The sequence below is a fragment of the Parasteatoda tepidariorum genome, chromosome 1 (genome assembly GCF_982258835.1).
Source record: "Parasteatoda tepidariorum strain Cologne lab strain chromosome 1, Ptep-v5.0, whole genome shotgun sequence".
Classification (NCBI taxonomy): Eukaryota; Metazoa; Arthropoda; class Arachnida; order Araneae; family Theridiidae; genus Parasteatoda; species Parasteatoda tepidariorum.
This window is the reverse complement of record NC_141755.1, coordinates 133,504,304-133,518,020: the sequence shown is the minus strand read 5'-3', so window position 1 is coordinate 133,518,020 and position 13,717 is coordinate 133,504,304. Positions and strand designations below refer to the sequence as shown.

Sequence of the window (13,717 nt, the reverse complement as noted above, 5' to 3'; positions counted from 1 at the left end):
GTCCTCCCCATTTAGTAAATGGTGACTAGTGCATGTTATTTCTGTCGGGTCACAAAATCCCCCATGTTTCCTTAACAAATCAAACTTCTGAAGGAACTGAATTGGAGTTAGATTGATCTCTGGTTCAAATCAGAATTATGATCGGTGGATTAATGAATGGACCTATACCACCCTTTGAACGGGCTGTGACGTATGTCTGTTTCGTTTTTTTTCAAGCTGAGACACCATTGATTCACTTGCTGTATGATGAAATGGTGTCTCTTGTTTAAGAATTGTTAGGGCGTTTTTTTAAAGAGTTTTGCTTTTCTTAGTTTGAATGGGAAGGACTAAAATCTTTGGATGTAGAAAACGCAGAAATTTGCCAAAATTCAAATTTAATACATGTTGGACTAGATATCACAAATAAGATGACATCCTTATCTTCTTCAGGAAAAAATTCAATGTATTTAGGTGACAGGTCTATGGCATGTGTAGAAAAGTTATTAAAGGCATTGCCTCTTAAAAATAGGTTACTGTACCATCAAGGCCGGATTAACCATTAAGCACACTAAGCACGTGCTTAGGGCACCAGAGGATAGGGGGGCACCACAAAGCCTAACTAAATGTTCGCAGTAAATTTTTTTTTTTTGAAGCATTGATAATAAATTTATTATTTTGAGCTTCCATTTTAAGAGTAGATAACAACCATTTCTAAGTACAAAATTTCACATAATAAAAGAAAAAAAAAAAAAGATGTTTAGTATCAAAAATTTTCGGTCTTATAATGAAATTAGGTAGTGAATTTCTATGCGATAAAAGCTCTATTTATTTATCCATTACAATGATTCCATAACATACTGCTACGATTCATGTTTACAGAATATTTTTCGCAGTTGTAGAAGTTAATACTCCAGAAATTTGATATTTTTATGAAAAAAAATTTGATTTACAAAATTTTGATGCAATGGTTTGATGATGTAAAAAATGTGATTTTTGATGTGAAGAAGCAATCTATGTTGTGCATGTTTGCAGTTTCTGCGCATGTTTTTGTTTATACTACATAAAATATTTGCTTATACTATATTTTTAATTATATTCTCATTGCAACTGGAAAAGAAGTCATCAAATTACGTAAAGGTTGTGTTGCAAAAATTTATTTCAAAAATTTACGTCAAATAATTTTTTTTATTCACTAAATTAAGAAAAAGGAGCTGTGTTTAAGTATAATTTTTCGAAATTTCTTTGTGGAGGAGAGGTTAAATTTAGGAAAAATATGACCACACACTTCGCATCACTTATGATTTTTTTTATCTATATATATCGAATAACGAAATTAGATTTTAAGATTTAAAATATATACTACGTAATATGAATGCAAGCAGCTAGTTTTTGAATAAGGAAAGAATTATAGGTTCCTTAGTCCTTAGAGTCTTGTATAAATACAAATGTTATAAAAGTTGAGCACAAAAAATGTGTAAATTCTCAATGTGAATCGGATGTTCGTTGACATTGAAAAATACGTTAAGAAGAGTACCCATTAAAACTAATTTAATTTTGAAAGCAAATGTAAGAAATAAGTAGCAATAAAATAAAATTTTTAATCATTGAATTTTGTTTAGTGCAAGTAAACTATATTTTGTGCATCTTATAGCGAAATTTGTTGTTGTTGTTGTTACTTTACGTCGCACTAGAGCTGCACAATGGGCTATTGGGCGAAATTTGTAAAAAATATAATTAAGAAATAAGAAAAGTACTGAAAATTTCAAATTAAAAATAAATAGCAAATTTAAGAAAGATATTTTTATTAATTGAATTTTAAAATATGTTTAATAACTAATAAGGAAAATCCTTAATGATAATGATTATATATATATACAATATATGTGTGTAATTTCATCAACTTTTATTATGATGATAATTTGAACATGTAAATATTTTGAACATGTAAATATTTTGAATATAATAATATTATTTCCGTCACTAAAAATTTTAATAGTTGTGCTTAATTTTTACTTGTAGCTCGTGTGTAAATCAGATTGAAATAAATAAATAATTAGTTAAGGTATTTCCATTATCCATTAATTTTTTCTTAAAATAAAAATTGGTCATTCTGCATAAACGAGTGGGAAAAATATTGTTGTTCCCTGTTATTTTATTATAAGTAATAGACTTCTGGGAAACGTGGTTCAATTTAACCTGATCTTGCTTTCTGCCTATAACAAACAATCCAGTAAAACAACAAAATCTGTATGTTGCCAGCATTCGATTCCATGAATTCGAAGGTTCCTGAAAAGGACCACCGTGATTGTCACCAACATATGTGTCAGAATCGCGTCTGTGCTCGATCGTCACAGATTTTTCCCCCCTCTTCAGTGGGCGTAATCAGTAATCAATCTTCAATTGTCAAAATCGGAGAGGTGAAAGACTAAGATGAACCTAGGAGAGGGGTGCTAGAGGATTATCCTTTATCGCTTCTTACTTGCCAATTATTTGACTTAAAACTAACGCCAAGCAAATGATGTTCACAGTGTAATCCAGGTGGCAACGTTTATCATTTTTTTTCAAGATGTTTATCGCCAAACAGCTTTTAAATGAAATCGAAGTAAATTTCAGAATGCAATGGCATCATCAATCTATACTCTGGAATATAAGAGGTGACAAGCTGATAATAATGATGATTAATAGAGGAAAGCATGTGCTGCTAAAAGTTTAGCACGTGCTTTTATAAAAGTTATTTTATTAAAATGTCAAAAACTTATTCATGGTTTAAGTTTAAATTATTTAATTTCAGAGATTTTATCATAAATGAAATAATATAATTATATTTTTATCACTTCATATAAATGGTGTTTTAAAAATCATACATTTCCATGAATTATAACTTAATGTTAGTTAATAATTTTAGTTTGCAGTTATTTAATAAAATTTTTGTTATATTTCAATTTTTCTTAATTATGATACTCAGCTTATACCAGTTGGCATAAGTAAGTGTAGTGTTAGCTCCCTAATAAGTTAAAAGCGTTAAGGTTTTTTTTTTTATTATTATTATTTCGATTGTAACTTAAGAATGTTAAGTTCTTCTAATTGTAGTTATTTAGTTTAATTTACGTTGTAGTTATCTAGTTTAATTTAGTTAAGTTTAATTTAGTTCAAACTTATTTTTTATGACTATCATCTTGATTTATTTATTCGTTAGTTTACAATTATACTACTGCTTTATTAAAAATATATTTTGTGAATATTCGGATTATATTTGATTTGTATTATGTTGTACTTGTTGAAAAGCAGAAAATTAAACTTTCTTAACCTTCACTTTGAAGATAAGAAATTTAAATATATTTTCAAAAATTTTAAATGAAAATTTAATTAAAACGAAGAGTTTATGTGTGATGGTCTTCGTTATAACTCCAGAATCGTTTGAGCTATCGTCCTTAAATTTCGACAGTTGATGAAGAAAACAATTCAAAAGTAATTAAAAAATTTCAATTACATCTTTCAGGGGAGACTTTGGAAAGTGTTGACAACTTTGCCTGCACATAAACCCATTATGCAGCACTAGTGTGATGTTTATAAAGTACCCACTTAAATGGAAAAATAAAAGTGTAGTTATTTGAGAAAAAAATTTTATAGAAAGGAGAATGAAAAATGAATTGCGTGTTTTGCACATTTAATTAACCATGGATTTGCCCGGAATTGATTTGCACATAGTGAAAAATATACAAATTAACAAAGAAATTTTTATCGTATAAAGCAATAGAGCAAATATTTTCTTCTTTTATTATACCCAAATCAAAAAAATTTAAATCAATATTATTATCATGATTACGAAGCAAGAAGAAATCCTCGGGGTAAATATTATTCGATAAGCAAGTATAATCTTGAAAGATAATGAAATCATCAATAAATCTAAAAACAAATGTAATATTAATAGTATAATTTTTCCATAAAAATGCAAAAATAAGATAAAGATTAATAATTAGTGAATATGAATTTATCATTAAATTCCTCAGTTTTCTATATTATTTAAATTACCAGTAATAATATGTTCAAGGTCATCCTTTGTGACATTCATAATGGGATATATTAATCCTCCCTAAATTTTTGCTTATATCAGTATAATTAAATATTGTTCTACCAAGAGATTTATTTTATTTAAAGGTTTTAATAATCTTGAAATCTTTTAAAGGAAATAAAGATCAAAAATATTAAGAAATTTGATATTAGCAAAAAAAGGATTTTGAAAGTAAATACCGAAATATCACCTATCTGAATTTTCTTTTTATTTGGAGAAATTTTACTCATTTCGGCTTTTACAAAATCGAAACAAACGTGTTTCTAAGTCTATAGATTTTGAGCAGCAAAGCAAAATGTAACTTAAAGAAATTTTTTTAATAATTTAATGTTAATTCTTTCCCCTTTCTCTTTTCTTAACATTATTATTAAATTTTTTTAATGATAATGTTAATCCCGTCTTTTTCAGTAACTTGGGGCCCCGCCAAGCTTAAATCCGGCCCTGCGGCGCAGCAATTTAGATTTTACCATTATTATTATTAGTTTCTTCAGTAATAAAATTTTTACCACGGTGTAAAGCATTACCTTTAAAGAAAGGCAGTCAAAATAGAAATAAAAAATTTGACATTCTGTTTTTTATAACATGAGTAGAAAAACTAACGCAGAATTTTTTTATCCTGTGAGAGTGATTCTTAAGACGAACTGCTCCATCCTACGATTTGCATATGCGGAGGCAGGTTATTGCGATAATGGCATGCACGAGCAGTTCTTTTTACATATACACAGTTTCAAACCATTCAATGCACTTCGATAGAAAAGGAGCTTTACTTTTTAAAGGAGGATACTTTTTAAAGAATGCGTTAAATTCTTAATCACCTGTTTAATATATAATAAATATATAAAAATGTTAAATGGATGAAAATGTTAAATATATAAAAACATTTCTAAAATTATTCCGCGCATGCATAGTCTGAAAAAACTACTTTAAAACCCCATATCTTGAGAAATTTTTAACAATTTTTTATATAAACTTAAAAATAGCAATTTCAATAGTGATTGAAAATGGTTCCGAAAATTTCGTTGATTATCTGCGGAGTTATAGCCCAAAAAGTTACAAGAAAAAAATTACTATTTTATTAAAATTTTAAGTATGGAGGGGTTTGCAAATAACAACCAAAGTTATCAATGCAAATTAAAATCTTTTATTTCATCTATCCATCATCAATCTTTTTTCAATCTTTCATTCAAATTAATTGCTTTATTTTTTGGCATAGGGTGTTCAAAAATACTTGTTTTCGTTTGTAATTCATTGCTGTTCTTTGAAAGCTTTGAAACATTTTTTTTAAGTATGAGAAATTTCATGAACTAAACACGACTAAAGTATTTCTTGAGAAATAATTCTAATTGGATTTAAACTACTTTCTTTTAATTCTGCTATTCAAACTTTTTTCAATGTCTCCTACCACATAAATTATTGGTCCAGTTTTTATTAGATTTTTCCATGATTCAATGCTATTTTGTGGCATCTAATAAAAACTAAAAGTTCAACTTTACTTTTAAAAGAATTTTAAAAATGTAGTTTACAGGCGTTGTTCATTGAGATATTCTATGTGTAAAAAAAGTTTTCTGTACTTTTTTTTTTTCTTTTTGTATAAAATATAATTTCATTTAAATTTAAAAAATTTTTTGGATTGAGCAAATTGATTTACATTCCTTCATTTCGTATGACAAAACCAACTAACTACATTTAATTTATTTTAGTAAAAGGTGATTTTTCTGAAAGCTAATAAATTGTCGAAAAATTTATTTGCGAAAAAGAACAACTAAGTTTCAAAAAGAAAAGCTTCAAGATCAAGATTTTTGAAAAAGTAAGAAAAAAACTTTGGATTTGGGAAAAAAGGAGAGTTAATTATAAAACCGCATTTAACAATGTTGTGCTTAATAATAATAAATAAAATTGCCATGAAAATATTTTGTTAATACCATTAAAGACTATTGAATGATTTCTCAGTTCTGTACTGAACATGAATTTAATTTAGTTCGCAAGTCTGTATCACGGCTTGAATATCAATACATAGAAATAGTTTCAATCATTATCCCATAAAATCTTGAGAAAAATAATTATTTTTTCTAATTATGTTTTTACGGTGCAGTTACTATATTATGTTAAATTCTTATATGTGTTGCATTTTCAAACCTCATTCATACAGACGATAAATTTTATGGTTTAAAATTATTAATAATAATAATAATAACATGATCGATTTCATTAAATTTAATTGACTTAATAATTGTACTCAATGAAAAATTAGATTTGAACTATTATTAAAAAAATTCTTAAAGACTTCAAATATTTCTTTAATGCGATTGTTAATAACGACTTCCAACGTTTAGAAAAAAATGTTCTGATAATTGAAATTTTATTTAATTTTATAGTTTATTTAAAATTGCAGAAACACTACATAAATCTATTTCAATTCGCTAGACAAGATAAGCTATTCATGAAATGGCGGTAAGTCAATGTACAGCTCTTTCGCTTCTTTCATTCTTAAAAAATTTTCCCTCTTCATTATTTACAAGCATGCCAAAATATTATATTAACCTCTTTTCATGGCTCTAACGGGAAAGCTAAAATATTCACGGCTTATTATCAAACGCGCCAGAACATACCCTTAAAAAGGATAACCCTATAGTCTGTGGGGGGAACATTTTCAGCGTGTTAGGTGGGTCATCTTGAGCATCATTTAGTAGCAGGTGTTCCTTTGTAACACTCCTTACAATGCCTTTTGTTCATTTTGGGGGGAATAAGTTTGTGACGGATCTTGCATGTCATCTTCATGCATTTCGCCATGTCCCGAGAACTTTTGAAACGAATTGAAAAAATTTTGCAACTATTAATAAAATTCATTAACCTAAAAATAATTCCCTGTCAAGAATAGTTTTTTTTTAAAATTATTTATTATTAATGGTCAGAACAATTTTTAATTTAAAAATATGCAAATTTTTATATAATTTTAAAGAATATTTATTTAAATGGTAAAATATAAAATTTGAACGAAATCTGTCGAAAAGTTCTTGAGAAATTAAATGTTAAATATATAACTTTTTTAAAATTGAATAATTAAGGTTTATTTGATTGATTTAGTACACATTAAATTTTGTATTTTGTCATTCAAAATGACATTTGTTCAAATTTTCAATTTAAAGTTCTTTCGACTATTCTGTTAATAAATAAAATAATATAAAATGATTAATACTTCTTACAAATTATTTTTAGAATGAACTATTTTTAGGTAAATGAATTTTATTATTGTGAGCTAAAATGTTTTAGTTGGGTTGAAAAATTCTCGACATATGGCTATTTATTTCGAGAGTCAAGAATTCGAATCAATCGGGAAAAAAGGCATGCTTTTTTTAGAAAAAGTACTTGTCTGTTTTTTTAATTTAAAGTATTTTGAGTCTTAGTATATAAAAGTTCAAACTTTCGATTATAAGTTATTCGAAGTGTTTGCTTTTTTACACATTGTACATACACACAAACACAAGTTATTTTTTTAATATTAATTGAAAAGTTTTCAATTGATTCTATTTTAATTTTTTTATTTAATTTGAATAAATACTTTTTTTTACAAAAAATTTTGATTTTATATTTTGAATTAACTCGTGACTTAGTACTAGATATATTTGATTTGATGAGGAGGGGGCACCAAAATATTTTCAGTGCTTAGGGCCTCAAGAGGTCTTAATCCGGCCCTGTGTACCATCTTAAAGTGTTGCATCCTGTAATGAGAATGGAAGACACTTCTATTAAGTCAATAAGATATCTAGCAACAGTAACTCCATTCATTATAAATCCAGATTAGGCATCTTTGTTACTGTTACGTGGAGAACCAGAAGGTTATTCTTCTGACTCAAATGAATATGCACCAATTGATGTGTTTTGGAACTATTTTGTGACTTGTGATTTGATGTGTTTTTGTGTGTACTTGGACTATTTTGTGAAGAAAGATAATTTGGAAAATATCAAATATCCTCTTATAACAAAGCTTTTTAAAGCTCTTTTGTGCATACCACATGGGAATGACGATGTTGAAAGAGGTTTTAGTACCAGAGAGGTTTTAGTTTTGTTCATATGTGTGAATAAAAAGCTACTTGACAATAGGGCAAGTTTAAATTTCCATAGTGTTAATAGTTTGAGACAAGTTTTCACATATCAGCTGGGAATTTAAATAACTTTAAAGTTGACAAAGATATGATTAAAGGGACCAGTGCAGAATTGAAAAATTATTCTGCTTGATTAGAGGTTGAGAAAAAAGAAAGCGAATAGAATGTGAAAACACTGAAACTGAGGAAAGCAGATTCAAAGCTGCTGAAATTGATTTGCTAAAAAAATTGAAGGCTTCTCAAGATCTCTTAGCCACAGCTGAAAAAAATATTAAAGATGAGTTAATAAAGACATGTCGATTATAGAAAGTGGACAGATCCTCTTATCTGAGGCTAAGTCACGGATAGCAGAATATTTCACAGCATTGGAAGACACCAAAAAGAAACTTAATTTGTTTATGCAGGGACCTTCAAAAAAGTGATAAAAATTAAGATATGTTATTAATGAACAATATTAAAAACTCTTGTTATTAAGTTATTGTTTTAATTCCCTTTATTAAATATGCTCCAAATCTTTGTTTCGCTGCTCCAAAATTGCTTTTTTGTTGCTCCAAAGATGCTCCAAAACCATGTTTTGCCACTTGCACCACTTCCAAAAAATCTAATTTTTAAAATGCAGTCCCCTCTACCATATTTCATCCTGTTCCAAATATCTGAATTCCTAACAAAACCACCACTCAGGAATATTTTATTAGAATATAAAATTATTTTATCATGTTCTTTAAAAATTATGGTGTTCTTTCAAAAATGAAAGAAAAAACATCATTTCTAGAGGGAATTATCTTTTAAACTCTTCTGTGATTTAAGAATTTTTATTATTTTTTTTTAAATTTTATCAATTTAAAATTCTAGCTAAAGCAAACTAGTCATTGGCTTTCTGCCAATGACTGCAATTGTGCAGTCGTAGTCACCAAGGGAATCAACTGGATGACATACGCTGGATCGGCAACCTTGTACCCTTCTTCAGTATTTAAGAAGCTTCGAACTTTGCTCTGTGCACACTCATACTTAATTTTACGTTTCTGTTTTTATCTTGTTACGTTTCAGTTAGTAATAAATGTTGTTTGATTTTTGTCATAGTTGTCTTCGAATTAATATGAGAGGGTTCCTCCCCTTCAATCTAATTTAAAAGTTATGTTATTCGTATTTTTACAATTTAAAAATCATGCATCACAATCTTATTTCACGTGATTTCAGAACCTAATATTGCAATTCGTATTCACATGAGTTAAGAATTTAATGTCACGATTCGTATTCACAAGTTTTTTTAAGTCCAATGTCAAGATTCATATTCATGAGTTTTTGAAACCCAATATCATGGCTCATATTGACCCATATCAAACATCTATTTTTGTATTTAAAGGTGATTTGAAAACTACGCAGTGCGATTCATATTAACAAAATCTAAAAATTACATGCATCATGGTTCGTATTTGCACAATATAAAAATTCAATATTGCAAGTAGTATTTCCACAGTTTTAAAATCCAATAGCTTGATTCATATTGAACATTTTTAAAATCCAATATTGCAATTCCACTGAGAAGTAATTTTATTTCTTGAATTAGTTACTATAAAGGTGTGATATTTTCCATTAGTATTTCATTTAATTATTAATGTCAGTTAAAAGATTATTATGTTAAATATGAAACATGTATGGCATATAAATTAGTATCTAGATGTCACTTTTGTGCACAGAAAATTTTCAGGGTCTTTTACTTCATATCACAATCACCTCTGTTACTTACTCTCTTCTTCATGTTGGATGTACTAAAATTCAGAAATTTCTGATACCGTCTAATGGCCAACTGTAACATCTTTAACAGTAATGCATTTTTAAAAATTAAAAATTTTATATGATTGGAAAAACTTATGATAAAGTAAGGCATTTCTTTTAAACTGTGTTCAAATGGGTCAAGGAGACCAGGGAAAACCTGGAATTATCAGGCAATTTTTTTACAAAGACCTGAAATATTCCTATATAATGCCTAGAAAATAACCAGTATTAAAATTGTCAGTAACAGTAATCAGTTATTGAGATTCAAGTTAAATAATTCTAACATCTATTACAATTATTTGTTGTAAAAGTTTCAAATTTTAGTCAAACTGAAATGTTCCCTTTGTTCATTTAATAATAATCTTTTACACAGAAAATCTAATATTTCACATTATAAATAAAAGAATCAAAGTTTTCTGATGAACGTAGCGCTCAATTTTCATTTGAATTTATTAGGGAATTTTTTTTCTGAAATTAAGTGGGAACCCTGTTTAAGCATTCTCAAAATATGAACAACATTACAAAATTCATTTTTAAAATTTTTAAAAAAAAATTAAGTATGAAATAAAGTAATTTTTGGAATTTTACAAAATACAAAAAATAATCCCATGTTTATTTTAAAATATTATAACTAAACGCACATGGGGTGCATTGTAGAAGAGAAGAGCAATTTGGTGTCTACTGACTGACAATTTTTTAGTGTTATATTTTATCACCCTGTGACCGATTAGCAACCGTTATTCCGCTACGCTATTTCATTTACTGTAGCATTTTTTTTTAAGTAGTTAGTTGAACTGTTCCTTATTTCTGAGTTTTTCCTGCAATTAAAATCTGTATAGTTATCCTTATATAGATCATACATGAGCATAGTGATCGTGTATTCCCTCTTAATATATTGTTTATAATATGTAACAGGGAATTTTTTGTTCAGATTTGAGTGACAATCCTTAATCGGTCTTTATTAGTTTTCTGTAGATTTTTAAAATATGTTGAATATAAACGTAACTAAGCTTAAAATCCATAATGATAAATTGGTATTGAAAACATTTTTCTTTTAATTGTATGTCTTAAAATTCTTAGCAATAGTTTGAACAATATTTAATAATTTAAACCAGTGATTCCCAAAGTGGTCTATATCGACCCCCAGGATTCGATGACAACCTGCAAGGGGTCCATGCCGAGTAAAAAAAAATTGGGGGTCAACGCTTGCCCAACCAGGAGATACACAGCTGCCACTTACGTAAGTGCAAATAGAATTTAGTTTAGGTGTCTCATTGAAATATGTTTGATCAATATTCAGGTAATCATCTCTACGTACAAAAAAAAATATCGTAAGAGCTACCACCTACTCCAACGCCGCTATTTTGTGTTTTTAATTTAATGTTGCATTTTGCTTTGCTGCCCAAAAACTATAACACTTAGAAACTTAAATTACTAAGGCATGCTATAAAAAAATTAACATTCTATTATTTGTTCAAGAATTATTATCTGTTAAACTTGTTGTAAAAAATACCATACAGGCCCCTCTACAGTCCTTAAGAATTCAACTACTGAGTTGAAATTTGGCATGCTAAAAGGGCCACATTTGTATATGAACTTAACACAGAGTTTTTTTTTTCTAAAATTCCAATTTGATTAAAAGGCATTGCAATTTTAAGTGCCTTTTTTGCAAATTCTTTCTCTACTTCTCCCCATGTTTTTGTTGTTGATTTACCTTAAATTATACTGTGTTGCCTAACATCTATAAGACTTAGAAACTTAAAATTACGAAGGTGTGAAGAATAGTACACAAAATGTTCTAAAGAATTAGGTATATATGATTCGATTGTTAGTTTAAGAATTATTAACTGTTAAACTTGTAGTAAAAAAAAGAAGAAGAAAAACACATGTTCGTTAATCTACTATCTGTAAAACGTAACTATAGTCCATTCCACCTTAAGTTGGCACTGGAGAGAAAGGTAGGAAATGTAATACTCCGCCTTTGAAAAGTAGTTCTTCGCTATTTTGGAATTAATTGCAGTTTAAATACGCGTACAAATATAAATAAATTTTGCATAGTAAGAAAAGTATATCTTGAAACATTCATTAGAAGTTTTTCATGTTTAAATGTATTTAACTTATAAATACCTTCTCAGTAAAGCGAATGTACAAATAAGAAGGAGGTGCTTTAGTTTGGCGCTGAATTAGTTTTCAAGGACAAGGAATTGGCTATGTTTCTACACTGGTCAGTCAGCTTTTCCATTCGCCTTGGCTTTGCTCAAGTGTCCTATCTCTTGTGCAGTTCTTATTTATTATTATTTATTTTTTTTAGTTTTTGATTACTTAATTTTCTAAATATAAACCTCATCTGTACAATATTTAATGAAAAATGTTTTCCTCTCAGAATAAATGAAAAAAAAATACCTCAATAGACAGGTGAATATTATTAAACTGATGACAGTTGAGCATATTTGCTGTGTAGCTAATTCAACATGTGATTTTATTATTATTTTTTTACGACAAAAGAAAAAATTGTTTTCGCTTTATTCGATCTCTGTCAAGATTCAAATTTTGTGTCTTTTGCGCCATGTTTAGTTCTGAAGTACAATTCGCTTTTTATAAAAACTTAAATAATGTAAAAATTTAAGATTTTTAGTTTGTTCAATTAAAGGGACTTTTAAATATTATCTAAAATACAATTTCCATAATAGAAGTGTTAATCCGTTAGTTATAAACTAATAAAATGTAAAGGATTTGAAATAATTTCAAAAAAGACGCAAAATTTGAATCATTAATTTTTTTTAAGCATCGAAAGGTTAATTTAAACCAATCAATATTTTAATAATTATTTTTGAAATGCAAAGCCCAAAAAGCTGAGAAATCCTTTCTCTTATGTGGAAAATATTAAGATATTTCAGTATCTGACAAAATATTTCGAGACTAACTAATTCTACTGTACTTAAATAACAAATTATACAGATTTTTCTCTTAAGCCTCCTTTCTCCTGCAAAGGTCCTGAAAAGTAAAGGAAAGTTCTGATATTTCAAAATGTGTATTTTCTTTTGAAGAAATGCGCCTACCCATCCAAGTAGAATTTCGCCTGATGAGAAATTGTGGATTGAATTCAATTCAGGGCTACCCCACAAAGAGTTTGCAGAAGGAACTGTCAACTGTTAAAATATTAAATGAATAACATGATAACCACCAGGATAGGTGGTTATCATGTTATTTAAAGAGTTCCTGTTGAGTCTAAGAGGGTGGGATATAGCAGCTGAAAACATGTGGGGGGGGCGAGCAAACAGTATGCCCCCCCATATGGATAATACTAATTATTTTTTTCAGTTAAGTTCTTTTGTCTCTTAGAAGCAAATATATTTCAGAAAAAAAAAATTTTTATAGTTAAAAAAAAAAAAATTCTGAAAATTTTTTTAAAATTTTTTATTTATAAAAAAAAAAGAACAGTAAATATTAAAAAAATATGGGTATGATATTTTTCATAATCAATGATTTCCTGCCTATGTTGACTTTTTCTTCCCCAACAAAACACCAATGAGGGATAAATTAATGTACATTAATCTACAAAAAATAAGCATATAAAAATAAATATTTAAAACAAAGTATTTATGCGCTTCTATGCATTTCGTTTTTTTTTTCACTTAGATTTCAGCAAAAAAGGATCTTTTTAAATATATTTTTTTTTGTTTAAAATTAGTTTCATTTAATTAAAAAATTATAATAAGAAAAAAAACAGTAAGTATTATAAAACATAAGTATGATCTTTTTCATGATCAATAATTTCCAACCTATG

At 27.7% G+C, this 13,717-nt stretch overlaps 1 protein-coding gene and 2 long non-coding RNA genes across 6 annotated transcripts in view; 1 reads left to right on the top strand and 2 right to left on the bottom strand.

Annotated features, from left to right (window-relative positions):
- Positions 1 to 13,717, top strand: part of LOC147816999 (uncharacterized) — a 62,514-nt gene that overhangs the window by 29,583 nt on the left and 19,214 nt on the right. For 2 of the 4 annotated variants that reach the window (XM_087153665.1, XM_087153661.1), the window contains exon 4: positions 9,007 to 9,231. The exons of the other annotated variants lie outside the window; for them this stretch is intronic. In XM_087153665.1, the coding sequence (XP_087009791.1) occupies positions 9,007 to 9,222 (216 nt within the window). In that variant the 3' untranslated portion in view covers positions 9,223 to 9,231. Of the gene's footprint in view, positions 1 to 9,006; positions 9,232 to 13,717 lie in introns of those variants that run through there. 4 annotated transcript variants of the gene reach the window in all.
- Positions 1 to 13,717, bottom strand: part of LOC147817000 (uncharacterized) — a 48,687-nt gene that overhangs the window by 28,915 nt on the left and 6,055 nt on the right. The gene's annotated exons all lie outside the window — the stretch shown is intronic.
- The window catches only part of LOC147817001 (uncharacterized), a 45,268-nt gene that overhangs the window by 28,667 nt on the left and 2,884 nt on the right, over positions 1 to 13,717 (bottom strand). The window lies entirely within an intron of this gene.